At 46.7% G+C, this 21,817-nt stretch overlaps 2 protein-coding genes across 3 annotated transcripts in view; both read right to left on the bottom strand.

Annotated features, from left to right (window-relative positions):
• Positions 1–9,116, bottom strand: part of SPATA13 (spermatogenesis associated 13) — a 289,869-nt gene extending 280,753 nt beyond the window's left edge. Inside the window, exon 1 of the mRNA XM_070800273.1 lies at positions 9,002–9,116. The gene's annotated coding sequence lies outside the window, so the exon portion shown is untranslated. The remainder of the gene's footprint in view (positions 1–9,001) is intronic.
• A 2,554-nt stretch (positions 9,117–11,670) lies between these two features.
• AMER2 (APC membrane recruitment protein 2) lies at positions 11,671–21,677 on the bottom strand. Of its 2 annotated transcripts, XM_070800271.1 has the most exons (2): positions 20,942–21,677; positions 11,671–20,626 (listed from the first exon to the last, which is right to left on the bottom strand). In XM_070800271.1, exons 1-2 carry the CDS (start codon positions 21,660–21,662, stop codon positions 19,749–19,751), a joined length of 1,599 nt encoding a protein of 532 aa, XP_070656372.1. In that variant the 5' UTR covers positions 21,663–21,677; the 3' UTR covers positions 11,671–19,748. The 2 variants fall into 2 exon arrangements, with proteins under 2 accessions (XP_070656372.1, XP_070656371.1); XM_070800270.1 differs by having other exon boundaries at positions 11,671–21,677.
• Between the last annotated feature and the right edge of the window lie 140 nt (positions 21,678–21,817).

Here is a 21,817-nt window from a genome sequence, read left to right as displayed (position 1 = left end):
CACATATTTGCTTAAAGTAGGTAAAGCATCATGCTCTCACTCTTTCTATGATCCATACTTAATTCCACTCTTATCCTTTGATGTCACAGTCTCAAAGTTATTCCACAGGGATTATGGAACATTCACTGTCCCATTTTACCACCAGGATCAATGTTTCTTGACTTAGCTGTAGATCTTTGAAAGACTAGACTTCGTTATTGTAGGGAGTGAATGAGAAAAAATGAGACTAAGGGTAGAGAGGGAATCAAGAATCTAGAAACATATTTGCTGTGATTAAAAATACCCTAAGGGGAGCAACATAAAATTAAAACTGAAAGCAGAGTTTGTGGGAATTACATGCCAATTCACTGGTGGCCCAGCTATTTTAAGCACTGGCTTTGTTAGGTGTGATTAACACGAGCACATCAAATCCAAGAAGGACTCATCCCAACACCCCCTGTTCCTCCTTGTTTGGGGATCATTCCAAAGCATGCCACTACACTTTCCCCAGGAGTAAATGTGCCTGCACAGAAAGCCTTGAGCCATGTCTGCTCCAGTCTGATCTGTTTGTGCCCAAAACAAGGCCCTCCATGAGCAGGTCGGGAATTTCCCATGAGTCAGTGCACTGTTGCTGACACAGATCACTTTATTAATACATCCTGGTAGAAGTGTCTGCAGTGGGTGTATTTCTACCAACATTTCTGCTTTCTCCCCTCAAACTCCAAGTGCTGCTAAAAAAAAAAAAAAAAAGTCTCATTACAGTGCCAATGGACTCAACTGTGTATTTGTGCTATCTAACCTCAGGGCCCTTGCACAATCCTTTAATTCATATTTCAGTCCCCTCTTCTGGGCCCCCACTGGCTGTTTCAGACTGTAGGTCATCTGAAGTTCCTCCCACTCTCTGGTCCTGAGAGCAGAAGGCTTCCCTTTCCCTTTACTAAGGACATAGGAGCCCTCTTTGTGCTAAAGCGGGCTCACCCGTACTTCACACTGATCACCTGCCTCCTCGGCATCAGCCTCCTGCTCTTCCTACCCCTCTGAGGATTTGGTTTGACGTGGCTCTTGCAGTCTTTAGGGCTGGAACACAGGACCCAGAACTGACTCTTTTTCATGCTGAAACCCCTCAGCCACATGACTGGATCAGAGGTGGTCACATGTCCTGGGGGCTGGCCAATCAGAGCCATTCAAATCCCTAGGCACAGCGATGGGTTCAAGGATGAGCTCAAGATCTGAACTGGCCTATTCCAGGCCAACACAGGACTGAGGCTGGACTTCCAGGAGGAAACCTCTCCTCTTGCCCTGTGCTTGATCCCAAGAGGAGGAACAAGGGACTGTCAACTGTACTGAGAATTGGAGCCAACATAAAGGAGGGAGGGAAAGAAGCCAGCTCTGATGGCCTTGTCTGAAGTCCTGATGCAGCCCTACCTGGGACTTGTTTTTTTTTTTTTTACTTTATATTGGAGTATAGTTGATTATCAAAGTTGTGTTAGTTTCAGGTGTCTAACAATGTGACTCAGTTTTACACATACACAAACTGACCAGCAGCTTTCCTTTCCACCTGAGCAGGGTTTCCTGTCCCTGTAGTTAGACAGGCCTGACTGGTCCAGCTGATCCAGGGCTCCCCCCACTCCCCAAGGCAGCCCCTGCCCTTCCTCTCCAGGCTCCGCACCCCCTCCTATTCACCCTCAGCAGGCACCTGCCTCCTCCTCCTTGGAGAAGAGAAAGCACCAGGCACAAAGAAGGAAGAAAATGAAGAATAAAGGAAGGGAGAGAGAGAAATGGAGAGAGACAGAGGGAGGGGGAGGGAGGGAGTAAGGGAGGGAGGATACAGAAAAGAAATGAAAATCACTCCCCTTCTTCCTGAAGATCAAGCTATCACCCCTTTCCTTCACTTCACTTCACATATTTGTTTCAAGAACATTCTGTACCCCCTCCCTTCTCATCCTCCATTCACTCCTCAGCCTGCTGCAATTAGGATTCTGCTCCTACTTTCCCGACATGGCCAAGTTCAGTGACCTAATTCCAACATCTCTCTACTCTGGAACAGTGATTCTGCTGATTTATCCTCCTCAGAATGGCCCCTCCAACAGCACCCTCCCCCCTACCCCAGAGATCTCACTGTTTCTCTCTAGGGCTCCCTCCTCCTCTCTCCACCCCTAAAGCCAACAGGGCAAAGGCTTTTAGGGATGACAAACCTGCTGAAAATTGGACAGAATCTATGGTTTTCTTTCCCTAGAAATGTGTGCTTCACACAGTATTGGTCAAGGTTGTTAGAAACAAACAAAGGGTCTTCTTGGGCTAGTTTATTTATTTATTTTTTTTTTTTGGAGCCTCTTCACCCAGCTTTGGGTAGCTGGGTCGAAGCAGCTCGGTTCCCAAGGCAGCAGCAGCCGCCCCCGCCCACTCGCTGGTCGGGCTAGTTTAATCAGCAAGACTTTCCTAAGAGGTCAGAGTTCCCATAAGGGTTGGGAGGGAGAAACTTCAGGAACCTGAAGCCACACCCCGAACCCCTTTGCCTTTGCCTGGGAAGAAGGAAGGCTTACAGACGGAAAGCCAACACCAAGTTGCTGGCACGAAATTGCCACCATCTCTGGCAGGAACTGTGCCGGCAAGGGGGCGTCTGCCCACCACTCTACGCTCATGTCACTCTGTCCCAGATCAATCACTTGTAAGGCTCACGGGGCCCCAAAGGTGACCCAGTTTCTCATCAAGTTTGTTACAGCTCCTCTCACTGGCAGCACCTGAATCTCAACCAGAATCCAGGCTTCAACTGGGAGCAGGAAACGTTTCCATCATCCCAGCTCTGCGCAGGAGGAGGGGCTGGTGGGGGAGTATTGGCTCATCAAGCGCCTGGAGCCCATGTGTGTGTACACGCAACACCCAAAGACCAGTTTGAGAACCACATTTTAACTGTTAATGCTTCCTAGTGCCTTAGTCAGGATCCTTTTTTTGGTTACAAGAGTCAGATCATTATTGAAATCAACTTGAGTAAGAGAGGGGATTTATTGGCTCAGTCACAGAGCGAGCTTGGTCACACTGTGTCTGTGAACTTGGGCACCAGAATTGCTCACTCACTCAGGTCTCTGTCACCTCTCCACCGTGCTTCCCCATGCATCTCTCCAGTAGGAACTCCCTGCCACAAATAGGAGATCTCTTCCCATGTCCCCAGCACCAGAGCAACCCTGGCAGACAAGGAGCCCCTTTCCCCAGTAGTTTTAGCAGAAGACTTAGGGTGATACCTCAAAGGACCAGGGAGCCAGGCACTCCTCCTGCACCCACCATGCAACCAGGGACTGCTGAGCTCCTGAGGAGCTTGTCTGGGCAGTGTGTCCAGCCCTGGTTCCAGAATGTGGGGCTGTCTCTATATGAACAAGTCAGACTGATGGGAGGGCATGGAAGTGCTCCCCCAGAAAACAGTACATTGTTACCAAAGTGGGGAGAGCAATGCTGGGAAGGCTAATTCAAGGGCTGTCCATCACACCAGAATTCTGTCTCCCGCCTCCTGGTCCACATTCCTTCTGGATAACCTCAACTACTTCTGTGATTTCGAGTGCTGCCTTGATGGAGGACCTGCTTCTCTGATCATTTTCATCCGAAATTCAAGTCACTGAAGGATACTGTCCAGTCCACAAGGGATTTTTGAGAAGGAGAAGGCACTGTGGTTTCCTTTTTGGTCTAAGACAACAATAAACAACACCCAGAAATGACTCCCACCACTTCTGATCCTCTGCTGGAAATGGGATTACATGTATTCACTAGTGGATAATCCAGTTCACCTTGTCAAAAGGGTGGACATGGGTGTTTTTGTCCATATTTTTAAAATATATTTATTACTGCTTCTCCAGGAACAGAACTCATTTTTTAAATTTATTTATTTATTTTTGGTTTCACTGGGTCTTCACTGCTGTGCACGGGCTTTCTCTAATTGCAGTGAACAGGGGCTACTCTCCAGCTACAGTGTGCAGGCTTCTCATTGCAGTGGCTTCTCTTGTTGTAGTGCATGGGCTCCAGGCAGTCAGGCTTCAGTAGCTGTGGCCTGTGGGCTCAGTGGTTGTGGTTCCCGGGCTCTAGAGCACAGGCTCAGTAGTTGCGGTGCACAGGGTTAGTTGCTCCATGGTATGTGAGATTTTTCCCAGATCAGGGATTGGACCTGTGTCTCCTGTATTGGCAGGCCGGCTCTTTACCGCTGAGCCACCAGGGAAGCCCCAGGAACAGAACTCTTAATCCTTGAGATCTTCTATTGAAATACTTAGTCATTTCTCTCACTTAAAAACGTATTAAACTTGTGTGTTTATTTGTGTTCACTGTTACTCATCACACGAGAATCTGCTAAGATTTATGGTGTTGGGGATGTTACAATCTAACAGTTCATGGGGGAGGGAACAATATTAATGGATTTTTCTGATATGAAATAGAGTGGATAACTGAAATTATAGAGACTTTGAGTTTCCCTAAAATATGAGTTACTCTCACCTGAGTCTGGGCATCTCCTGACTGAGGATAGCTGGACCCCATGCTTTTCCCTTCGAAGCCCCTATAGAAAATGACAACCTGTCCATGCTACTGTCGGGGAGGAAGTAGGGAGAGCCTGCGGACAACCACAGGGGACTTGGTAAAAAAAAAAAAAAAAATTACATTTTCATCATATTATACAGTTATGCCAAAAAAATAAGATAGGAAGTATCAGGGAAAATATGTAACACTGATTTTCTATAAAACTTTTCTATAAAATTTCTTCAAGAACTTAGCTGAGAAAGTCCAGGTTGCTCTCCTGGATGTGGTTTGTATCTTTCAGGGTTTCAGCCTTACTTGGCTCCACATTTCTTTTCAAACCCATGACAGTCACCATCAGGGAGAAAATGTGTTCATGCAGATGGGTGATAAAAAATTGAAAACCATTTTGCAAAGCTTTCAAACATTTATAACGGTTGAGATTAGATTTTAAAAGTCAAGAGCTCAGCCTTTTCTTTCATGATGGAAGTTCTCAGAAGAAGAGCAAGTGGATTTTGAACCCAACTGGACTTTTTGACACTAACAACTTTGAAATGTAGAAGCTCTCCTTTGCTTGTCTCGTGGGTGTGAAAGCATTCATGCTGGGGGCAGTCACTCTGCGGAAAGTGTCCTCAGTCAGAAACAGACAGAAGCACTCTAGGTGGGTGGACAGACAGCACTGGGCCCACCTGGTCTCCTCTACCCCAAATCTGACTGCACCCTGGGCTGTAGAGCCCAGCTCCCTGCCCTTTCCAGTCCAGAAATGCCACTGCATAGCTCCACCCTTTGTCCATCAAATGGGCAGCAGGTGACTGAGCCTGGGTCACCTTGCCTGCTCTTTCTATCATGGCAGGGAGCCCAGGTTTTCTCATCCACCCTCAGACCTGCGGGTACCATATGATGATGTCATGACCCCCATCCTCTGCCCCAGCCACACTCTACAGACCTCCAAACCAGAGTCTGGTGAGTCACTCCAGACACTGCCAGGCTGCCCAAAGGCTGAGGGGATCTGGTCCTCCCAGTGGACCTCTGAGGACTATCCAGTTAAAGCCATAAGCAATAAATCTTTAAAGGCTCAGAGAAAGTCTCCTAAAATTAACTCAGCATCAAGCATAGCTGTTAGATCAACTAGGTATATAAGCTATAAGACCATAGTATCAATTTTTATTTCTTTTATTATAGATAACATAATAAAAATAACTTTTGATAAGGTTTTATTTGGGGCTGATAGAATCGAGGCTTTCTTTTAATTGTGTCCTTGCAATGCTGCAGTCCACTTCTGACAACTGAGCAATTTTGTGCTCTTTCTCTGCTCACCAACCAGGAGGCTATACCAAGAAGCCCCAGTGTCCAGGGATTTGACTGGGGCTCATTACACAGGTGATTCAGTCATTGGCCACATGGTTGAACTCAGTCTCTAGCCCCTTCCCCTCCATGGAAGTCAGGAGGGTAGCTCATATCATGGGGCCCAGAGCCCCAACCCCCCAATCACGTGGCCAGTCTTTCTGGGTGATCAGTCCCCATGCTGAGTCAGCTCATTACATAAACTCAGGTGCAGCTGGAAGACCCACCGTGAACAACAAAGACACTCTTATCACTCAGGAAATTCCAAGGATTTCAAGGCTATCTCCCATAAAGGAACAAAAACTAGGCATGTTCTTTATACAACAATCCCTGACTACACTAGTTTATCAGCACAACTCTCAGGACAAGCCTCACAGATAAAGCAGACAGTACATTGATTTTTCCCTAAAGGAGAACAAATGAATTGTTGAGAAGGTGATTCTGGGTTAAAGATCAGTAGGCAAGAAGGTTATTAAGAGAACAAAAAGCAAAGAGGATAGTAAGAAAGAAGGAAAGATTTCAACCAAAAACAATCTGAAAAGAAGAGATCCATTAGAAGATACAAGTCCTTGGAATGGGGAAACTTACACCTTGGGGAAAGGTGGAGCCAAGTAGGGTTTCATCTGTTACTGCTGTTTAAAGACCTATAGGTGGAGGGGGATTACTGTTGGGAGGTCAGGACTCTCTGAAGCAAAATTCTCGGCTTGGACTCGCCAGTGGATGGGTCCCCCACTGAGAAGAAACTCTAGGACACACACCAACCAGACACATCCTGGTGAGTGTGGCATCAGGCCAAGAGTAAGACACTCTTGGTGAGTGTGGCATCAGGCCAAGAGTAAGACAATATGTGACAGGAGGCTTGTGAAATGCAGTCCCGTGGGCAGAAGAAAGATTTAGACACTTGTTAAGAAGCACCTTGCCATCTGGAAATAAGTACGTGACATAGATCGATGAGGAATTGGTGTCTTCCAGGAAACACTGAGGGGCTAGCTGCTAACAAAGAAAGATCTTTCTAGATTCTCACTCAGTTCTTGTGTGCCCAAGTGGAGGGCCTGGGAGATGAGCAAAGACAAGAAGCAAAGGTGTCAAATGTATAGGTTCTCATTTTCTTTCAAAGTGAGAAGCTTGAGAAATAACCTTCAGTTCAGTTCAGTCGCTCAGTCGTGTCCGACTCTTTGCGACCCCATAAACTGCAGCACACCAGGCCCCCTGTCCATCACCAACTCCCGGAGTTTACCCAAACTCATGTCCATTGAGTCGGTGATACCATCCAACCATCTCATCTGTCATTCCCTTCTCCTCCTGCCCTCAATCTTTCCCAGCATCAGGTTCTGTTCAAATAAGTCAGCTCTTTGCATCAGGTGGCCAAAGTATTGGAGTTTCAGCTTCAATATCAGTCCTTCCAATGAACACCCAGGACTGATCTCCTTTAGGATGGACTGGTTAGACCTCCTTGCAGTCCAAGGGACTCTCAAGACTCTTCTCCAACACCACAGTTCAAAAGCATCAATTCTTCGGTGCTCAGCTTTCCTTATAGTCGAACTCTCACATCCATACATGACTACTGGAAAAACCATAGTCTTGACTAGATGGACCTTTGTTGACAAAGTAATGTCTCTGCTTTTTAATATGCTGTCTAGGTTGTCATAACTTTCCTTCCGAGGAGTAAGTGTCTTTTAATTTCATGGCTGCAGTCACCATCTGCAGTGATTTTGGAGCCCCAAAAAATAAAGTCTGACACTGTTTCCAGTTACCCCATCTATTTGGCATGAAGTGATAGGACCAGATGCCATGACCTTAGTTTTCTGAATGTTGAGTTTTAAGCCAACTTTTTCACTCTCCTCTTTCACTTTCATCAAGAGGCTCTTTAGTCCTTGCTGCTACTGCTGCTAAGTCGCTTCAGTCGTGTCCGACTCTGTGCAGCCACAGAGACGGCAGTCCACTAGGCTCCCCCGTCCCTGGGATTCTCCAGGCAAGAACACTGGAGTGGGTTGCCATTTCCTCCTCCAATGCAGGAAAGTGAAAAGTGAAAGTGAAGTCACTCAGTCATGTCAGACTCTTAGCGACCCCATGGACTGCAGCCTACCAGGCTCCTCCGTCCAAGGGATTTTCCAGGCAAGAGTACTGGAGTGGGGTGCCATTGCCTTCTCCATCTTTAGTCCTTACATTTGTGTAATTCTGTACAGACCATTTCCCTCAAGTTGGAGACCTTAGTTGTGTCTATTTGGCATAATCTTCACTAAGTAGTAATTGCTTCCCAACGTCTGGACATTTGGCAGCTGTGTTACCAAAACACCAAAGGGCTTCCCCAGTGGCTTAGTGGCAAAGAACCCACCTGCCAATGCAGAAGACATAAGAGATGCAGGTTCAACCTCTGGGTCAGGCAGATCCCCTGGAGGGGGCAAGGCAAGCCACTTCAGTACCCTTGCCTGGAGAACCCCGTGGATAGAGAAACCTGACTGGCTGCAGTCCATAGGGTTGCAAAGAATCAGACACAACTGAGTAACTAACATACACACAACCCTGTTTTACCCAAACGCCTGTCCATGTGCCCCATGCACAGTGAGGCCAAACCATTCCAAAACATGAGGAGTTGGGTGCCTGTGCCTGAAAAAGCCCAAACTCCCCAAAAGCTTTCACCAAAGCCCTTTTCTAGGAAAGGTGAGGGAGGGGCATGATTGTTATAAACCCCTTGCTATCCGATCCTTTATTCTTGAGGTCAGATCATGGTCAGGTAACCAAATGTTAGTCCCTGTTTGGACAAGAAAAAGCCAGGTCCCAAGCACAGCTGCTGCCCTCCCAGGTCCCAGTCCTGACTGAGAGGAGGAAGAGCTCAGCTGGCAGCTCCCTCAGGGCAAGGTCCCCAGACCCTGCCAGCTGTCACCCCTGAGGGAGACAGGCTCCCAACCCAACAGGCCCTCGGACTCCTCAGGCAGCCATATAGTGGAGGCCAGGTCCAGAAGGATGCATGCTTATGTCTATGCTGTGAGGTGGCAGAGGCAGGGATGGGGAAAGAGTAAGCACTTCAGGGTCTGGGCCCCGGTCAGAGGGCGGCCCTGGTGAGGGCTCTGGAGCCCCGCAGAACACAGCCCCCAACCTGTTTCCTGGGCTGCCCCAGCTCACCTGCTGGCCCTAGGCCAGGTGAACCAGAAGGACCCCAGGAAGAACGCTGGGGTCCGCCTCTTACCTCACTCTCCTCTTGAGGACCACTGTTCCACTGACGGTTGACAGAATGGGCTGCTAACAGTCGCTCCTAGACAGGTGGTTGCCCGTGGGAGGGGCTACTGCAGCTGCAACCAATGGCTGAGCAGGACCACTAACGGTTGCTTCTTGACAGTTGGTTGCCCGTGGGAGGGGCCCTGAAGCTCCAACCAATGGTTGAGCAGGACCACTAAGAGTCCTTAGGTAACCATTGTCTGGTAATGGGGAGGGGGTTTGTAAAGTCAAGCACCAAAATCCACAGTGCTAAGTAAGGTCTGGGCACCACCGCCCTCTATGCCGGCTGGAGACTCAACATTTGTGTATGGGTACTCAGTCAGTCAGTCAGTCATGTCCGACTGTTTGTGACCCAACATTTAGATAACTGTCTTGACCACCATGGGTCTGGTCACGGCTCTTGAGGCTGCCAACTCAGCAACCATCCTTGATGTCCTCCACAAAGACAAGGTGTCGTCCCTGAATCTCTCCTAAACACACGTAGGCTTTTCATTTCAGAGCGATGTGTCTCAGAATAACACACTCAGACCTCTCTCCTTCTCGGCAGGCTTCACTCTCTTCATCAATTAAAGCAAGTTCTCTGTTCAAGAAAAGTTCAACTCCAACCCATCAAGTTTTAATTTTTATAAATGTCCCTTTAGAAAAACAGAACGAGCTAAATTAACATATACAAAAATATGTATTATGTCTTTGACACGTGACTTTCTGAAAGTTAATCATGGTACAACTACAGTGTAGATTAAATCTCATTACCCTCCTTTTATAGAGCAGGAAACTGTGGCTCAGAGAAGTTCAGCAAACTGCCTGAATTCACACAGCTGGTAACTGTCCAAAGTGAAAGTGAAAGTTTCTCAGTCATGTCCGACTCTTTCCACCCCATGGAGGTAGCCCACCGGGCTCCTCTGTCCATGGGGACTCTCCACACCAGAATACTGGAGCGGGTAGCTGGTCCCTCCTCCAGGGGATCTTCCCAACCCAAGGATCAAACCCAGGTTTCCAGCATTGCAGGCAGATTCTTTACTGTCTGAGTCACCAGGGAAGCCTGGAATTCAAATTGGATTCTGTTTCCCAAACTCTGTCTCTTTTTACCAACCTCACCACCTCAGAGACTTTAGGAAAGGCACAGCATCCCTGGGCTTTAGTTTACTTATTTCCTCACGAAAGAGGAATTTGGTTTGTTCTTGCGAGGTGCCTTCTGTTTGAATTCTGGGAAAAGCAGAAAGAGGAGGGTCGAGGACAGCTGGGAGAAGGGGGAGCAGACAGGGCGGCGAGATTTAGTGAGTCTCAGGTCTCACTGTTTATGGCTTTGTGTCCACTTACTGTGACTCTTCTTTGTGACGAATCACAGCTCCCTTTGGAAATGTGGTGCTCATTGTGTTCTATAGATAAATTTGAGTTTTTCTTCTTATTTAAGAGAAATGTAAGCAACTGCAGTATGGACAAGCCCATTCTAAGAGAAGTAGACTTTCAGACAATCTAGGCAGACTTGAATTCTTATTTTTCAAACAAAGTGGTGCAACCTCATTATTCATCACATTAAGTTTCAGAAGTCCTTGGATTTGAATTACTAGTCAGATTCTGTGAAAACATACCCCTCAAACAAAACTGAAAACAGCTCTTCAGAAAGATTCTAATTCGCTATTGCCTACAGTCACACGCAGCAGGTGAGTCCAGCTCACAGGGGATTATAAGGAACAGAGATTTTCCTAGTAAAGGCTCAGAAATCAGATCACAGTTAGAATAACAAACAAGCTTTCCAAAGGCATTTGCTCAAGCCAAACAGTAACTTTTCACCTGTTCACAAAGTGTAGAAAGAAATACGGGCCTCCTGTTGGTCAAACGTACACACTACACTTAGCACACATGCACCACACACCCCACACATATACACCACACACACAAACTGCACCCACACCACACACACATCACACACCACACACACACCACACACATTCACTACATACACACCTCACACACTTCACTCATATCACACACACCACACACACTACACACACACCTCACATACACCTCACACATATACACTACATACACACACCTCACACATACTATACACACCACACACACACCACACACATTCACTACATACACACACCATACACACACACATACACACCTCACACACTTCACTCATATCACACACACCACACACACTACACACACACCTCACATACACCTCACACATATACACTACATACACACACCTCACACATACTATACACACCACACACACACCACACACATTCACTACATACACACACCATACACACCTCACACACTTCACTCATATCACACACACCACACACACTACACAAACACTACACACACACCTCACATACACCTCACACATATACACTACATACACACACCTCACACATACTATACACACCACACACACACTTCACACACTGCACACACAACACACACACACTACACACACTACATACACACCCATCGTACACATACCACACATACCATACACACTTCACACACACCACACACACACCACCACACATACTCCCATCACATGGTCATTATTGTCATCACTAGTATAAACTCTAAAAATTAAAAGAGAGTGGAAATAAAATTTATCCCGGAAAAATAACCACCAAAGAATTCATGTTTAATGTAAAGAAGCAACAAAATTTATTGACTGAATTAAACACATTTAAAATGGCAGTGCTGTACTTTCATTTTAAGATGTTTGAATGAAGAAAAGTGCTATTAGTCCAAGCTTCCTACGTTCATTAAGAGTGACTATCAAAACCAGCAACATGCACAGTGGTACATTTGCACGAAATGGAATTATATCAACAAATATACAAAATACCCAAAATAAAATATTTACAGGTTTAAAAATATAAACATTGGTTCATCTATCCCATTAAACCATTGGAGAGGAGAAAAAGAAAAGACCCTATTGTTATTTAGAATCCTTTTTAAAAACAAGTCTTAAAAACATAGAGTAATTTTAGGAGACAATTTCTGATGTTGGGGGAGTTTAACATTCTATTATAAAAATAATATCTATAAACCTACTAACAACTTTCCTCCTGTGCACAAAAATAATACAGCCAAAAGCTTGTCCTCAGAGATATGTTTGACTTTCAGGAAAACTAATTTTAGAAATATGGAGTTTCTTATTTGGATTTTCTTTGTCTTTATTTTCAACAACCTGCAATTCCCTATATTACACCGAGATATTTTCTATAAATAACTTGGGCAAAACTGAAGTTAGCAATGAGCATGGTATGTAGCTGGAGTCCATTAAAAGATGACAGGAATTTATTTTGTCTATAACATCTAAACCATTTCCCCTGATATTCTTGGAAAAAAATACCACCATCTGATCCTTCATGTTCATCTAAATGTATACAATGTTAGACATTATTTTGTTAGAGTTTTTCCTCTTCTATTTAGAAATAACTCTATAGTGGGGCATATTTGAGAAGGTTTACTAATTCCTCCAGGCATCCTGGGTCCATTTCATTTTATGACATGATAACGAGTCTTTCCTGTGTGTCAATTTAATGCCCCTGTGTCATTTGATCAGTTATTTTTAGTATTTTCTTTTTTAGTGTATTAGGTAGGGATCTGAGAAAATTTATTATGCCTCTAACAACCAGTGACCTAGATTATGTTTTATTAAAAATGATCTCACATAGAGCAGAAAGTTACTCTACCTAATTATTGAATAACTTCCAAAAATTACCCCAGTTTACTATTCAACACAATGATCACCTGTGATTAAATTCTTTCACTGCTTCTCATTAAAAAAGCATTTCATCAAGGGTGGGCAGCCCATATATGAATAAAATAATCTCTTTAATTGTGACAGTGATGCGTTTCAAAATGATTTTCCCTAAACACTGACACTTGCAACTTCACAGAATCAGAGTGAAAGAAAACAGGTTGTAACCTGCCAAATTCACTATTGAAATTGCTTTTCTTGGTTTTCATTATCGACAAAGCAGTCATCAGATTAATGCAGACCTGCTAGCATGCAGTAATTGGTGGATATGGCCTAAATTTTTGACTGGCCAAGTGAGGGAAAAAAAAAAACAACCCTGCTAGCTCCAAGATCTTCCTTTCAGACATGTGTGTACAAAGGCCATCAAATAATTAAAAAAAAAAAATCAAGTCCACTTTTAACTGAAACAGTCATCCTTTTAATGATATCCACCATCATAAAAATCTGGTTTGACTCTTGCAGTTCAGAATTTTGATCAGTTTCTTAACTAAATCATACATAAATTTAATCAGATGTCTAAAAGAGACTTATAATTAAAGCACAAGCAATAGAGTTAGATTTCTGGTCCAGAGTCTGTCAGGGGCTCGCTAAATTGCTGCCATTTTCCAAAAGGAAAAGGTATTTTACCTTTTCCTCCTCCATAGAACAGAACCAAGCCCCACCTTGCCTGATTCTTGTGGACAGAATGTCAATGAAAACAGAGCACCATCTCAGCTCACAATAAATGCACAGCATAGGTTTCGACTTAGAGGTGTGCATGAAATATTAGTTGAATGAAAGAACAAATTAGAAAATCCAGGCCAGCGTTCAATGACCAGAGACAGAACGTGGGATGTACTACTTTCAAAAGAGCCAGGAGTTTGTCTCTGCAATTCAGAATCATGTTGAGGTGGGCGTCACTCCACCAGCTACTAGTTCAACAAACAACACAGGATACCCAGAACCAGCCTAGACTGGGCTTAAGGCAGAAAAACAAGTGAAACGTGCTCAGCATGACTGAAATCCTATCAGAGCAGAAGTATCACCATGACAACAGAAGAGAGGTCTGTCTACACTTTTGAAGTTAATCCCAAGAAGGTGCGGATCCCTCCCAAGCAAGGAGGATTGTCTGACTCTAAATGGTACCCAGCAGCAGCCTTCCCCCAGAATGATGCTGAATACCACCATTTCGGACACAAAACCCATTCTCAACTGCATGACATGCATGAGCTCTTTCTCTATTGAAAGTGAGCTGTTGATGAGATTTAGCAGTTCTTAGCGCTTGTATTACTGTAAACCATTAAAGAGTGTCTATCCTTGTCCTGGGTGAAGAGAGAAAAAGAGAGGTATGGATGGAATGAATGGGATAGAAGGAAACCAAAAGGATGAATTAGATATGCTCTGTGAGGGAGGTAATATCTCTTAACCCACATGGCTGTGAGAGGACTGAGTAAATATTTATAAAGCTCCTGGAAGGAGTTGGCATGAAGTAAGTACTTGACAAATGTTAATTGTTTGTATAATTACTATTTTTATTTTTAGAGAAATACGTGTGTCGTGCTAAGTTGCTTCATTCGTGTCTGACTCTTTAAGACCCTCTGGACTGTAGCCCGCCAGGCTCCTCTGTCCATGGGATTCTCCAGGCAATAACACCAGAGTGGGTTGCCAGGCCCTCTTCCAGGAAATCTTCCCAACCCAGGGATTAAACCTGCGTCTCTTATGTCTCCTGCACTGGCAGGTGGGTTCTTTACCACTAGCCACCTGGAAAGCCCTTTTAGAAGAATATGTTTGACTTAATCTGTACTGCCCTTGTTCAGTCTCACTGCATTCTGCTCCAACCCACAGACTATCAGCAAAATAAATAAATAAAAGTATAAATGAAATAAAGGTGTTTCTAATGAATATTAAGAATGTCTGATTCCAGTACAGCTATGTGTGAACTCTGAACTGAATGGGTTTTTATTAAGCACGAGATCCAGTATAAGCCCCTTGAATATGTGTTGCATTGAGTTAAAGTAAATATAAAAATCAGATGTGCCCACTTTGAATTCTGGAGGCTTATTGGCTATTTTAACCTTTTGTTTTTCAGTTTGAGAAAGAATTGCTTTCCATAATCATGAAATGATCATTCTGAATCAGTCCTTAGAAACATTGTCTGGGGAGATAACTTTCCTCAGAAGTGGCTAGTGTTGCAACAAATTGCCTCCTCTCCATGGTCCTCACAGTGAAAAGGCTGTGAGAGGCAATGCATGGAGGCCTTCAGACAACCTTCAGAGCAGGACAGGGTCTGCCTTGAGGAGGGACCACATGCCCAAATCACCTTCAACAAGTATTAATAAATGCTGGCCTCTGGTTTTCCCACCTGAGAAACCAGGCTGCCCTGTTAGTCTCTGGCTCCTAAACTCCTTTTAAATATTTGTGCATACAAAATTGAAGACTCCTAAATAAGAACTGTGCTGGTCATCCCTCAGTTTGCCTGGCTAGTGGAAGGGAAGCAAGAATTGGGCAGGGGTATTTCAGTTTCTCCTCTTATTTCACCCAGGTACTTCTAATGGGCCATCCTCAATCACATATGAATGTGAGAGCTGAACCATAAAGAAGGCTGAGCACCAAAGAATTGATGCTTTCCAACTGTGGTGATGGAGAAGACTCTTGAGAGTCCCTTGGGCAGCAAGGAGATCAAACCAGTCAATTCTAAAGGAAATCAACCTTGAATATTCATTGGAAGGACTGATGCTGAAGCTGAAGCTCCAGTACTTTGGCCACCTGATGTGAAGAGCTGACTCACTGGAAATGTGTCTGGTGCTGGGAAAGACTGAGGGTGGGAGGAGAAGGGGGTGACAGAGGATGAGATGGTTGGATGGCATCACTGACTCAGTCAACATGAGTTTGAGCAAGCTCTGGGAGGTAATGACGGATAGGGAAGCCTGGTGTCCTGCAGTCCATGGGGTTGCAAAGAGTCATACATGACTGAGCGACTGAACAACAACAGCAGTGGTAGGAAAAAACAGGTAACTGTGATGCTTTTTCCTTATGCTTAATGGTGTAAGATTCTTGGATTAATTTTTTATCAGTGATAAGGGGAGCTGAGTATACATGTGAATGTAGAAGGCAAGCACAGGGGGCCACATCCACATAGTCTTAATGTAAGAGAGAAATCTAGAATGTGAGGGAGGACCAAGCTCCACTGTGCAAGTGTCAAAACAGGCGAACACGGTGAACAGCATCCCAGTACTGCTCCCTGAGGTCACCACGGAAACAGGATGGAAACCAAAGGAGAGATCAGAAAGCTCGCAAAGCAGTCTCTTCAGCCAAAATTAACTGTAAAAGGTTGCTGAAAATTAATCTGACAAAGAAAGTAAATAACAGAAACTCAAAGTTCAGCCAAAGACACCGCCAACCCTAATACCATCTTTCTACTCTGACAACTGTGAAGGTAAAGGGTTATGTGAATATTCATGCAAGTGCCAATACCTGAAAACTATTTCTGAGATTAATGAATAAACCCTTAAACTCCTGAGTTATCACTTTCATAGACATCACACAATTTGTATTTAAATAGGCAGATAATTTGTGGGAAATGGAGCTAAAGGAAGTCTTTAATGTTCTACATTCCATTGTTGTTATTAGATGACATAATGCAAATCTATTTCCTCTAGCGATGATTCAAAATGCTCTAGGGCTAATGGAAGCAAGAAAACCTTAGTAAGAAGCACAGGGGTTCGAACCACACTGCCTAGGTAACACAGATGCTGAAGTCAGGCTGTCTTTGTGCCAAGTTGTTAAAATGACTGATAAATGGAGGGGCAACAATTGATTTGGACCTAGAGGATGAGACGGTTGGATGACATCACCAACTCAGTGGACATGAGTTTGAGCAAACTCCAGGAGACAGTGAAGGACAGGGGAGCCTGGCACGATGCAATCCATGGGGTGGCAGAAAGTCAGACATGATTTAGCAAATGAAGAACAAAACAATTGATTTGACTTTTTCCTACAGAATTTGGCCAACTCTTTGACTAAAGGGTCTCAACCAACTATCTTAGCATCATAGATTCACAGGAAAGGTGTCAGCAGCCCATATCCAATCCTTTCCTTTAAAAAACAGCAACTATGGCCAAATTAGGTAAGAGCATTAATAATTACTGGAATGTACATCTACTAAAATTCTAGAATACAATCTCTATGAACATGACTAAGAGAAAGTAGCCCTTGGCACAAAAAGGCATGACAATCCCTTGTCTGTGGTTGGAAAAGGTTAAGACATAGCTCCCTACATTGGTCTTGATTTCCCATCAGTGACTGAGGCCATTTTATTCATTGCCTGAATCTTTCATTTGACTAGTGTGGATGGAATTCTTAAAGATAGTTTTAAAAAAAAGGAAAATATATGGGAAAATAACGGAAAAAAATAGTTTAAATCCTGTATAAATGTTTCACTGACAGGCAAGGGGAAATTAAGGTAAACTTTGCTGACATTTTTCTTTGCTAATAAAAGAAGACACAACACAGAGGTACAAATGTAGAAACAAGTCCCAAAACTGTGAAAGCAAAACTAGTTTGTTCCAGTACTTACAAAATAGATAAATAGGTTGTCCTCCTATTACAATATTCTCATCAGTCCTTCAGGGCTTTCTACCTTCCCTGTGCTACTGAACAAACAGAACTCTGTCAGGGATTCAGGCTGGGGAGACTATAACCCCTGCAAGAAGATGCACAGGAAGAAAATAAAGATCCTTTGTTTTACAGCTAGAAATAAAATTTATGTTCCCTCCCCTTCACTAGGGGGAAATGGACATATTTTGAGTCTAAGTAGTATGATCAGTGTTGAATCTAATTCAAATCCCTTTCTCAAGACAAAACTAATCTCTAAGACATCTCCAAGTTCATGGTGAACGCCTTTGTCTGTTGGTTGTGCACAGCTGAGTGCGTGAGCACGTGTGAGCTGCTTTATGAATTCCTGGTGGTGTATTCAGAGTGCTTAAGGCTATGTCAGCCTACGAGATCTCATCGACAGACATAGGAAATTAAATATTAAAACACTACTTTGAAATAACATTAAGGATCTGACACGACGCAAGAAAAGCCAGTAATCTGAATAATAAGTAAATTCAGTCAATCTCTACCACCTCTTCTAATGGAGTCATTGCAGGTTTAAAATGAGGAACAACCTGCTTTGTGCTATTGGCTAGGATTTTTATCCCTTTGATGTCTGTTTATTTTGTGACTTCTTTCATATTATTAAAATAGATCTTCATATACTTGCCTTATTCTTTCTTTTATAAAACAGAAAACAAACTTAACAAGCATGTACTATCAGTTCATTACTTAGGGAACCTCCCTGGAAAATGAGAGTTGGAGAGAAGCGTGCATGTCTTTTATGTGTGTGTGGTTTCACTTGAATACGAATCTCCCCGATACCATGAACCATCTCCTAGTAGAAGCTCTGATCTTTTGATTAAATACACTGAAATGTTTCAAAGAAGATATTTTATAACCATTAGACCCTAATAGCATTCTAGGAAAGACTTCAGTTTATCATTCAAACTATCGAGGCATATGGTAACCCTTTCTGAAATAAATGCTTCATCTAAAATAACAGAAAACACACATATAAGTAAACCACTTTTCAAAAATAATCTTGGCACACAATGTTAACGATACGTAAGTTTCCCAGTGTCATATTCTTAACATATGTGGCTCAGTCCTAAGACATAAAGAAGAAGTCAATGAAAAAACTACATTTTCTATTGTTTTTCTTTACGTGTTCCTCGTTTTGGACTCCTCATACTGAGACACGGTTGAATCTGAAATTTTTATAACCAAGGTAAAAATCTCTGAAAACCAGGGTCCAGGGTGAGAAACAGACTTTTACCCAAGACAAGGCATTCCTTTGGGACATCAACACAATAGATTTTTTTTTTCCCCTACACTGAAAGGCAGAGAACCCTTATAAAACAAAAAGAGAACTGCTTCTGTTTACAGTACATAAAAGAACATCCATGGTTTGGGAGCGGTTACGGTGTCTAGCTATAAAACCAGATTTTAAACTGGAGGTTACTGACAGATTATAAAAGGTTAACAGCTGGATAATCTGTAAAAGATGCGTTATCTACACATGAAAAGGTTACAGTTCATAAATGCTAAAACACTGTGTCTGTTGGCATTTAGTGAAATCTTGCCCTGGTCCTCATCTCTGCACTGGGTGGAGAAATAAAAAAAGAGAGAGAGAGGAAAAAAAAAAAAACCCTGCTCTGCTGAGGTTTTTATTTCTCCCCAAACAAATGATCTAAATAAACCCACCAAACCCAAACTCTGTGATCATTTAGTGGTAGATATATATCTATTTGCGTACCTAGCAACTGAAAGTACAGCAGGTTTTCTGCCCATCAGTCCTGCCTCTGCTCATAGGGTAAGTACCTGGCTCTTTCAGCTTTGTAGGTGTTTCCCACACAGTGATACAGCAAAGGGTGTTTTTTTGTTTTTGTTTTTTTCTTTTTTCCCCTGGAAAGGAAAAGGAAAATAAGGAAGTAAAGTGTCAGGAAGAGGAGGGCTCCTCTCTGGTTCTTCAGATGGTTCCTGGAGGCCCGCTGGGTGGTGACACAGCCAAATATCATGGCATGATGCTTCCTTAGGTTGGGTTGTCTTATTTTCTGCAAAGGCAAGTAAAGGTGACTTCCGAACGTTCGGTGCAATAAAGAAAAAAAAGAAAGTGGGGGGGGGGGGGCGGATTTTTAAAAAGGTTAAAAAAAGGGGAAAAAAGTGCTTGAAAAGAATCCTCAGGGAATTATCTGGAGGGGGAATCCCGTTGTGCAGCATTCCCCTGCCTGGGGGCAGAGCTCCTGGGTCCAGGCTCTGAGTGGAGACTGTCAGCAAGGCCTTTCTCTGGGGATGCAACATTTGTCCTAGCAGTTTCCAGACAAAGTTGTATTCCTCGACATGCGGCCCCTCCACCTCGGCCTCGGAGACCTCACAACTTTTTGGCACTATCGTGGCACGCCGCGGCCCGGAGGGTGGTCCCAGCCAAGCCCCGGCTGCTGACCCGGCGGACCAGCACCTTGGACACCGGGATTTTGGTTCTGGGCAGCTCGCTCCTGGCTGGTGGCTGGTGCACCACCGGGTGGCTGGATGGCAGGTTCGCCAGATGCTTGATGCTGACCGGGATCTTGGAGTCCTTCAGCAGGCTCCCCGGCGTTCGCAGGGGGCAGGTGATGGTGACCGGAGACACGGGCTTTAACCGGGATGAGCAGGATGTCTCCTCGCTGGCAGTGGGGGCGGCGGGCAGGGCCGCGGGGCTTCGATCCGGCTCGGCGGCGCAGGGCTCGTGGAGCGCGTCGCCGCTGTCGCTGTCCCTGGGGATGCCCGTCTTCCTCGCGCCGCCGTCCTCCTCCGGCCTGGGGGTGGCGGAATCCCAGTAGCCCTCGTCGCTGTTGGGGACGCCTTCCTGCGGCTCCTTGTCCGGGTGCTTGGGCTCTTCCTTCGGGGGGAGCTCCGTGGGGACCCGGTGAAGCCTCCGGCGCTTGACCGAGGACGCGTCCTTGGTCACCTCCGCACACCTGGCTTCTTTGGGGGTCTCTGGAGCCACCTGCGCGTCGGAAGCCGCCGCCGCCGGGGCCGCTCCTCCCTGGGGCCCCTCTCCCTGGTCCTCGGTCTGGGACAGCATGTCCCAGAACTCCTGCAGGTACGAGTCGTCCGCCTCGGCCGGGCTCGCCATCTCCTCCCCGCCTCCCTGGTAGGCCACCACGCCCGGCGGCTTTGTGGCGGGGCCCGGCTGGCCCGGCCCGGGGGCGTGCTTGGCACAGCCGGGCCCGGCCTCGTCCTCGGGGTCTGCGATAATATCTCCGCAGCCTGTAAGAGAGTCAAAGCTTTTCAGTGAAGTCACGTCAGAAAACATCAGACAAATACGATCGGCCGATGGGTCGGAGGGCGGATCGACCGAGGAAGGGTCGGGGGCGGCGGGCGCGCGGCCGCCTTTGGAATCTGCCCCGGGCACCGTCTCTGCCGGCGCAGCCCCGGGCCCCGCGGCGTCCTCGGCCGGCCGGCCCTCCCCGGCGCGCGGCTCGGGCTCGGGGGGCGCGCGGGGCCGCTCGGCGCGCCGCCCGGGCCCCGAGGCGCCCTCTCCCGGGGCGCAGGCCGGCTCGGGCTCCCCCGCCGCGGGCTCACCTGCTGGCTCTGGCTGGCGCGCGGCCGCGGGCGCCTCCTCCTTGACGCACTCCAGGCTGGCGGTGAGCGAGCCCGGCCGCGCCAGGCCGCCCGGAGCCCCCGCGCGCCCCGCCGGCGCCGAGTCCTGGGGCCGCCGGTCCTTCCTGCGCCAGCGCACGCCGCCCAGGAGCCCCCGCAGCCCCCGCTTTTGTCTGCCACCGGCCTTGCCCGCATCGGCCTGCTCCGCCCCGCCGCTCTCGGGCCGCCCGTTCTTCCGCAGGAGCGAGAAGAAGCTGTGAGACTTGGCCACCGAGCCGCCGGCCGCCGGGCCCGCGCCTCCCGGGGCCGCCCGGGGGGCCGCGGGGCCCGGCCGCGCCCCGTCCCCGCCGCCCGCGCGCGGCTCCTCGCGGCGGCCGCCCTCCAGCGCCAGAGCCTCGGCCAGCCCGTCGTGCGTCCGGCTGCGCACCAGCCCCGCCGGCCCCGCGCCCTTGCCGTCCCCTTTGTGTTTGACCCCGAAGATGCTGGGCATCGCGCCGCCCGGCTTCCTCTTCTTGAACAGTTTGAAGGCGGCCTTGTTGATCTTCCCCGACGGCGGCTCGGCGGCCGGCGGCTCGGCGGCGCGATCACAATGCAAGTCCATCTCTACCGCGAGGGTCCCGGCCGCGGCCCGCGCCTTCCTCCCGCAGCCCCCCGCGGCCGCGCGCCCGCCGCTGACAGCCGCGCCGCGCCCGCCCGTCTCCATGGCGACGCGAGCAGCCCAGCGTCAGCGCGGCCCCCGCCCGCCCGCGGTCACCCGCGCTCTGCATCCGCCTGCGGAGCGCGGAGAGGGCCGTCTCCCCTCCCGCCGGGGCTTATATAACGCCCTAACCCACTTCGCGGCCGGCTCGGCTTTGTGCT

This window comes from Bos indicus, chromosome 12 (genome assembly GCF_029378745.1).
Source record: "Bos indicus isolate NIAB-ARS_2022 breed Sahiwal x Tharparkar chromosome 12, NIAB-ARS_B.indTharparkar_mat_pri_1.0, whole genome shotgun sequence".
Classification (NCBI taxonomy): Eukaryota; Metazoa; Chordata; class Mammalia; order Artiodactyla; family Bovidae; genus Bos; species Bos indicus.
The sequence above is the reverse complement of the archived record's forward strand: the minus strand, read 5'-3'. Positions and strand labels throughout refer to the sequence as shown.

Coding starts and splice junctions, on each gene's coding strand:
- AMER2 (XM_070800270.1), bottom strand. CDS start 21,662: ATGGAGACGGGCGGGCGCGGCGCGGCTGTCAGCGGCGGGCGCGCGGCC.